The sequence below is a fragment of the Helianthus annuus genome, chromosome 17, assembly GCF_002127325.2.
Source record: "Helianthus annuus cultivar XRQ/B chromosome 17, HanXRQr2.0-SUNRISE, whole genome shotgun sequence".
Classification (NCBI taxonomy): domain Eukaryota; kingdom Viridiplantae; phylum Streptophyta; class Magnoliopsida; order Asterales; family Asteraceae; genus Helianthus; species Helianthus annuus.
The window spans coordinates 68110747-68119600 of record NC_035449.2 but is presented as its reverse complement, the minus strand read 5'-3'; the positions used below and the strand labels follow the sequence as shown (position 1 = coordinate 68119600).

Below are 8854 nucleotides of genomic sequence, written 5' to 3'. Positions count from 1 at the left end.
TTTTGTTGTGGAGTATAACGAGAACTGTACTCATGAAGAATGCCTTTAGAAGTACAAAACTCATCCATAACTTGATTCTTGAATTCAGTTCCATTGTCGCTTCGGATCCTTTTCACTTTCAACGTATAGAGATTTTCTAACATTGTAAGAAGATCCTTGAGGATGCCAGGAGTTTCACTCTTGTGTGCCATAAAAGATACCCAAGAAAATCTAGAGTAATCATCAGTAACTACTAAACAATAAGCATCACCAAACGTTGTCTTGTGTTTCATAGGTCCAAATAGGTCCATATGAAGACGTTCGAGAGGCATGCTGACAGTGTTGATTTTCTTCAAAGGGTGAGACTTCTTCGTTTGCTTCCCCTTTTGGCACGAGACACAGATATCTTGTAGATGAAAACTTCTTACAGGCACACCATTCACAAGATTATTTTTCACCAAATGGTTCATTTTCTCAAGTGAATGTGTCCCATTCTTCTGTGCCAAGATATAGACTCCTTTTCTGTGGCTTTTGAGACAAAACAAGTAACTTGAGCAGATGTAGTAATTGCTTGGCTCATGTCGAGAATATAAAGATCATTAACTCTCGGAGCCGATAAGAGAACCCGTTCTTGTGGAATTTTGAATCCAGGTTTCAGCACATAGCAGCCAGCATCATCAAAAATCACTGAGAACTTTTTATCGCAGATTTGCGACACACTGAGAAGATTGTGATCAATTTGCTTCACATAATTGATCTTGTCAAAGCACACGATACCATTGGAGATACATCCTTCTCCAGTAATGTACCCTCCTTTATCACCCGCAAAAGCAACATACCCTCCTCTGATATTTCTCACGTCATACAGGAGCCGTAAGTCGCCAGTCATGTGCCTGGATGCTCCACTATCAACAATCCAATGACTATTAATAGTTCCTCCTAGAACATCCTGCACATGTCAAATAAACACATCAGTTGAGAATGGGGACCCAAGCCTTAGTGGTCTTGGGTCGTCCCTTGGCATCACGATACGTAAGCTCTATCTCTTGATGGTTTTCAAGAACAACTGCTCCCCCTGAATTGTCACCCGACTTAGGTAACCAAGTTTGTCTTTGCCTACCAGCTTTTGAAGATTCTGGTTTTATAGGTTGTGACACTCTTGGTTCCTTTTGAACTGTTTTAACTTCAGATTTTAAAGCTTTTTCAACAGTTTTTATGTTCTTACGTCGTTGTTTAGTTTCTTGTTCTTTTACAGTTCGTTTATCTTGTTTAGGTGAAACTGACCGACGTTGAGGGTGAACTGCTTCAGGTGGAGCCTTTTCAACTAATTTCTTCTTTGGAGCATTTGGGCAATTTCTAATAATGTGCCCAATTTCTCCACATTTGAAACAAGTTCTCCTTTCAACAGACTTAGGAGAACTTGATCGACTACCAGATGTTGAGCTTGTAGAACCTGAGGTACTTGCTTTTTCATCACACCCGTTTGTATGTTGGGTGTAATTGTTATCACTGTTACGTTTCAAAATTTTGACTTGTTGAACAAAATCAGTGTTTGATTTGTTTTCAAAAGTCTCAATTTTATCTGTACCTTTTGATGCTACAAACTTAACATCTTTTCCTTTCTTCATGTAACGAGCTCCTTTTGATTCAACTTTAGCCTTTGGCTTTGGAGCTCGTTGTGGTTGTTTACCCTTAGAAGCAGTAGGTTGTCGAGTGGTTGGAGATTTTTGATTACCAAATTGTTTCCTAACCTCAGCCTTAGGAATTGGATCACATTGTGTTACCACAATTCCTGGGAGTGTTTTTCCCAAAAATCTGTTTGTATTATCTTCAAAGACTTTGTCAATCAAAGATTTATTTACATTTTTAATTGGAAAAACATGATCTGAGTAGATTTTATTATCTCCAACCAAAGTGTACAACACATTACTGCTTTTAACAGTAGACACACCTGTCTTATCAACCTTGACAGGATCAATCACTTGCTTCTCAACAGATGGAACCTCAGGAGTATCAGGATCACAAAGAATGTGATTCTCTCGTGGAATATCTACTCCTTTCATCTTGCCAAGTGATTTATCCTGATCACTTACAGCCACATCTGATTCATCATCCGATGTCTCATAGTCCTCGATAATTGGAGGACTTTGTTTCATGGAAGGTGAAGTTTCTGGTTCCTTAGGGGCTGTGTTTGAAGAACTGTCCGATTTGAACCCTAGGCCAGTAGAAAATTCCTCAAAGTTCAAAGGCACACTGGGTTCATACCGAGGCATTTCCTCTTCATCGGGCATCTTGGTATAGTTGTCCATCAAAGGGGGTGGACACGCCTTATACCCTACACCTTTCACGTTACCTTTCAGTTGTTGAACGTCTATGATGTGATCAAGCACAAATCGGGAGTTAGAATAACTATCCAATTTCTGTTTGATCGCATCATGCTTGCATTGGGCAATGGCTAATTGCTTCTTAGTTTCTTCCACAAGGTTAATGTATTCATTTATACTTACTTGTTTGTGGTAAACTACTTTGTTAACCTCGGACACATTTTTCTTTAATGTTTCTATTACAGATTTAAATTCTTTTTCATTCCGGGTTAAAGCCATGTTTGCCTCTTGGCATTTTGACAGTTCAATAACCAAATTCTGATTATGACTATGAAGCTTTTCTGATTCAAGCTTCATTTCTGCACATGATTTACAAATACTAGGAGCAGGAGGTTCAGAAGTTACCTGACTAGTAGAGGCTGAACCATTTGCCATAAAGGCAGTTTGAAAAGAAAAAGCTCCATCTTCAGAGAATAGCTTTTCCATTTCCATTGATGTAGCAGCAGCCTTCCTAATCAGAATTGATTTCTGACATTTAAGCTCATCAGCTTCATTCAGTAGCTCCTGTATATCATCATCTCCTTCTTCATTCACATCAGGCTCTGAGTGATTATCCCCAGAAACAGAGCCTTCTTCATCTGAACTGCCCGAATAACCAGAACTGTCATCGCTCCCAGAAGATTCTTCTTTTTGAACCTGCTCGATGACCTTAGCATACAATGCAGTTCCACTTCCCTGATCACCATCACCAAACTGAACTGACCAGTCACATCCTTCATCAGCTTGAACAGCCAAAGCCCGATTGTGATTGGTAGCTCCAGGCTGTCCCTGATTGTTATTCACTGCCACCATCCTCCGTTCACGGTTTTCTTGTTGGGCATTCACATTAGTCTGGTTTCTGAACGGGTTGTGATTGCCGTGTTTTGTTGGTCGAGTGCACTCACGTTTAAAGTGCCCTTTCTCGCCACAGTTAAAGCACGTGACGGCATTAATATCAAACCCATACTTCGTGTTTTTCTTTCCTTCCAACGAAGTTCTTCCAGTTCGTGCCATGAAATCTTTTGCCCTTCTAACCGCACTAGCAAAAGCCCATTTAATATCCATCAACTCCATTTCTTCCTTGTCGATCTGATCATAATCTTCATTGGTCATGTTGATGTTTCCAAGCTGACCAGCTACCAAACCACAGTAAGCACTGACCATGGTGTTGATAATTTCCATATGTTCCTTAGCAACTTCAATACTAAGGTGTGAAAGATTTGAGTTGTCGACTCGGATTGTGTGATGACTTTGAGGCTGAGGTTGAGGATTGCTTGTATAGTGAGCTTGCTGTTGTTGTTGTTGAGGTTGTGGTTGTGGCTGTGTTGGAACAGGAATGTAAGACCTCGGATCGAATTGAGGTTGTGGTGGAGCAGCTGTTGATTGAGGAAATGGAAAGGAACTCGTATTGGACACAAAAGCAGTTTGAAGCTTCGGTTGTTGAACAGAACTAGCTGAAGGACCAAAACCAGGCAAATACATTTCTGTATTCTGAGGAGCTGGAGCACGCCTTGCTTTCCTAATTTCTTCATCATTTTTATGTTCCAGCTTCTGAATGAACTCATAGATGTTAATCTCATCTAGAGCTTTAGTATGCTTCAACAACTCAATAAACGAACTCCATTTTGGGGGTAGGGCGTCAGCAAACCTATTCACCATGTCTTGTTGAGTAGCTGCCACCCCATAAGCACACATTTCACTAATCAAATGATAGAAACGTGTGGTCATATCATTCAGAGTCTCGTTTTCCAAAAACTGAAAAGATTCAAATTCTTTCTTCAACAAATCATGCCTAGACTTTCGAGCAGCTGCATTGCCTTCTCCCCTAGCAACTAAGGCATCCCACAATGCTTTCGTGGTCTTGCAATATGAAAACTGATGGTAGATGTCTTTGTTGAGTGCTTGAGTAAGTATGGCATAGGCCTTTTTCTCCAATTCATAAGCCTTCTTGTCATTTTCAAGCATGTTGGCGTAACCTTCCGAAGTGGATGCTCTACTTTCAAGACTTTCATTGAATGCATTGACAAAACACATCCAAAGGTCGGTGCTTTGTCCTTGAACATATGTGTGAAAGCGGCCTTTCCATGACGGAAAATCGTTCATGTGGTTCAGCTTTGGTGGACGATTGTTACTGCCTGTTTCACTTTCACTAATCAGAAGATTCTGAAGACTTTGACTTTGATTGGATACCAAAGCCCATTGACACGAACTTATTGATTGTTGTTGTTTTGGAATGGCACTCGTCATATATTCAGCCATCGACATCTGTTTCAGATCTGGTTGTGGATCCGTACTCCAATCCCAAGGACTTGTGCAACTCATTGTGATCAAAAATTAACAAATAACCTACACACCACAAACAGTTAAGAACAAACAGACAACAATTGAAAGATACAATCTGATCGAAAGATCAAGACTTGTTCGAAGGATCAACAGTGATCGAAAGATTACTGTTGAGTTTCGAGCAAAGTCTTCGAAAGATTCTCAATGAAAGATCCTTATCTTTCGACTGATTATCACGAAAGATTCACAGTTCGAAAGATCTATATCTTTCGAATACTGATCTCGAAAGATTCACAATGAAAGATCCTTATCTTTCGAGATGTATCCTTATCTTTCGGACAACCAACTTTCGAAAAGATTCCAACTACGAAGGATAACCCTTAGACTTCGAAAGACTACTCGAAGGATGCTTATCTTTCGAGCTGCCTTTGATCGAAAGATGTCGAAGGATATCTTTCGATGTCGAAGGATATCTTTCGACAGCTCTGACACACTGACACAAAGTACGACAGGTTGGTGAAAAGTTGATGTGGTTGGTGAGCCAACTTTCGGCAGAAAGGATGGTTCTGTCAACAACTTTTTCACCAACTTTTTGACTTTCAAAAAGTTTACCCAAAATGGCAACCTTATCCCCAAGTCCAGTCACCGGAAAGATGATCGGAACACGGCCGGAAAAATCAAAGTTTCACAAAAACAATTTTTATGTTACCCAAACCGACCCCGAACACTCCCGATAGGTTTAGTACGCGTTTTTATGCAGAAAACTACCAAAAACGGGTGCTAAACCAAGTGTTCAAACACACCAAGGAACTTGAACAAACCGGTTTTAAACAAGGTAAAGAGCGAGGCTCTGATACCACTTGTAGGTCCCTTTTCTCGGAGGATCGAGAACAAACCTAAACCTTGTTATACTAACCCACTAGCGAGTGCGGAATCCAAGCTAGTAGGCAAACCGGGATGAAGCAAGAACAAACACAAGAACACACAAAGTTCACCGATTAACACCACTGTATTAATACGTATGAAGGTTTACGGTTACAAGCACAAGGTTTACAATCTGTTTGCAAACTCTCTAAAGTGTGTGTGTGTGTTTTCCAGCAGAGTTTTTCTAACTCTCTATGTGTGCATCTATCCAACACTAACACACTGCATGGGTATTTATACCCATACACAGCAGGTCTTGGTCGAAGGATCGATAGATGGTCCGAAGGATCATCTATCGATGACAGGGAGCTCGAACGATCAGCATGGACATCGAAGGATCATCCTTCGATGTCTAATGGTCAAACCATATCTTTCGAGCACCTCGAAGGATGATGCGTATCCTTCGAGGCTATCCTTCGATCCAGACAAACATCATATTGTCCAAGTCAAACTAGGAGGATAGTTGACTTGGTCAACTTACAGACTGATTTAGGACATCGTTTACATACAGACCGAATACAGACAAAGTACAGACACAAGTGCACCAACAACAGGAAATGGTTATGTGATCCAGTGTAACATCGCGTTGAATCTTCCAGAAGGTCAAAGTTTTTCAGAAGAGGTTGCGAAAGATCACATGGCTCTACTTGGATCTGTACTATTATCATATGAAGGGTTAGTGGCTGGAAGGATCGGGAATCCTATGCTCACAAAGGAGGATTACGATCAGATAGACGCCGAAGAAATGGAACTGATGGACATCAAATGGTGTCTAGCTAGTGTTCCTAGACGAGCTGAAAAGTTCAAGCTAATTACTGGGAGAAATGACTTTCTTGATGCACATGTTTCTACTTTAGGTTTTGATAAATCTAAAGTTTCTTGTTTCCGATGCAGGGAGAAAGGTCATTTCAAGAGAGAATGCGAGAACAGGGAAGCTAGTGGAACTCAGAATCCGTTCGGAAAAGACGATTACTATCGGAAAGCCATTTATCAACAGGTTGGTCAACAGCAAGAACCGCAGGTGGCTCATGGTAGAAAAGCGATTAAGGATTCAAAGAGAGCGTGTTTGGTGGATTTTAACTGGAACAATTACATATCATCCGAAAACAAAGCATGCTTAGTCGATCAAGATGATGAAAGGTTATCTGAAGGTTTTAGCTGGGATATGTTTGTTGATGAAAAGGGAGAATTTAAAGCTTTCATTGCTAAGATCGTTAAAGAACCAGATATGTTTAAAGAATCAAACTCCTAATCTAAAAGTTTCAAACTTTTTCAACCAAACAAGACTTTTTATTAGGTGGAAGTTTTTTTCAAAAACTTAAACCTAGAAACTCTTAAAAGCTCCATATTAAACCTACCCATAATAGATATAGGTATAAATCAACTTTAAGTATAAAATTAAGAACTTGCCAAGTCAAACTAATCAAAAGTATTTACGACGTGCACCGTACACAATAATATGATAAATGGCGTCATTATAAAAATCAGAAAAAGAGCCATGTTAGGTTATCACATGGAGGACTACTTAAAATAGGTTATTTATATATTTATTTTAATTTGGCATCCAATGCCAAAACGTTATAAATGCAAGCATGTCATGTCACAACAATACTTCTAAACCATCGTTTGAATATTTCCTTCTGTTCTTTTAAGGCACATTACCTGGTATCCTACTTGTCAACTTTTCTTGTCAAGAAATGGCCATTATCCGGTTTCCTTCGTTTAGCAGCAAAACCAAAAACTTCAGCAAATTGCAAGGACTATGCAACCGAAACAAGTTAGATGTACCGAAAGGTTATTTGGCGGTCTATGTTGGAGAAATTCAGAAGACTCGATTTGTGGTTCCGTTATCATTTCTTGAACATCCTCTATTTCAAGATTTGCTACGCCGGTCTGAAGAGGAGTTCGGGTTTGACCATCCTATGGGGGGTCTAACAATTTGTTGCCAAGAAGATGTCTTCACAGATCTAATCTCCAGATTGCCTGTTCCATGATCCAGATTACTTAGGTTGTTAATTTTAGTAAACCATTAGGGAGAGAGCTTTTAAACCATGTAAAAATCCCCTGCCAACACTATTTTTATGTTACAAGGGGCCGGCTTCATCATTTTGAACAATTATTTAGTTGTTTATGATATCACAAGTTGTTGAAAGAATATACAATTATATAGTTGTTTATGATATCACAAGTTGTTGAAAGAATATATAGTTATATTTTTTGAGCATGATCGATGCACTTAGTTGATCCCCTAATTCCAAATTTTTCATTATATATTTTCTAATACATACATAGGTAAATGAGGTTGCAAATGGGTATTACCTAAGCTTATAAAATCATCTAGTCAATACTTGATGCCAAACCAACAAAAAATGTGGTGTCGATGTCCGTTGTCACAAGCAAAGAAACATATGTACCTAGTCATATCCGATAGTTAACTAGGGCTGGCGAAACGTATGCACCTATGCTACCAATGAGGCTCTGGCTCCAAAAAGAAAAAACAAACACCCTTAGGTTTTTACAACACAAAAGTACAAATCGCATAAAAGTATCTATAAGAGGAACTACAGAAAAAGAAAATAGTTTAATGGTTTAGATGAGAAAAGATAGAAGATGACATATAAAAGATCATGAAACACCTATATCGACTAAAGATCCTAATCTTTAGCTGATGTTTATACGTCCCCTAAAAATCTTAACCAAAAAATCCTACACTAGCACCATGTAACACTTGAAAAAACTACCGACAAAAGTGGGACAAACTCATATGTCCCCTAAAATTCCCTAACATTTATCCAACGACTCTAGAAATCTTATAACTGATCATGTTCTTGAAGATCTATAAATCTAAGAGTTAATTACACAAATGAGTCCTGTGGTTTATACCTAATTTCGCCTTTTGGTACTAACTTTATTTTTTAACAGATTTAGGTTATATGGTTTCAATTTTGTAACACCTTTGGGTACTAACACCAAAATTAGTTAATTAATGACTAAAATACCCTTGCATTTTTTTAAATTTATCAATGTAACACATTTGGGTACTAACACCTAATTTTATTTAAGTTTAAATCAATTTTACAAAATCTATTTATTTTTTTTATTTTCATCTTTTTATTATATCTCTTAATTAACATAAAGTCTATTTATTTTTTTATATTTTTACTAAATTTCTTATTTAACATAAAATCTACTTGTTACACCAGTATTTTTTTTAAATAGATTTTTTAAATAAAATCTACTAGCTATATAGTTTTATGTAAATTAAATTTCTTACTAGTTTTAAATAATGTAGACCTTACTCGTTT

At 38.3% G+C, this 8854-nt stretch overlaps 1 protein-coding gene across 1 annotated transcript; it reads left to right on the top strand.

The window, feature by feature from the left end:
- Positions 1-7153: 7153 nt before the first annotated feature.
- On the top strand, positions 7154-7731 carry LOC110922882 (auxin-responsive protein SAUR21). The gene has a single exon (XM_022167078.2). It carries the CDS (start codon positions 7247-7249, stop codon positions 7541-7543), a length of 297 nt encoding a protein of 98 aa, XP_022022770.1. The 5' UTR covers positions 7154-7246; the 3' UTR covers positions 7544-7731.
- Positions 7732-8854: the final 1123 nt, after the last annotated feature.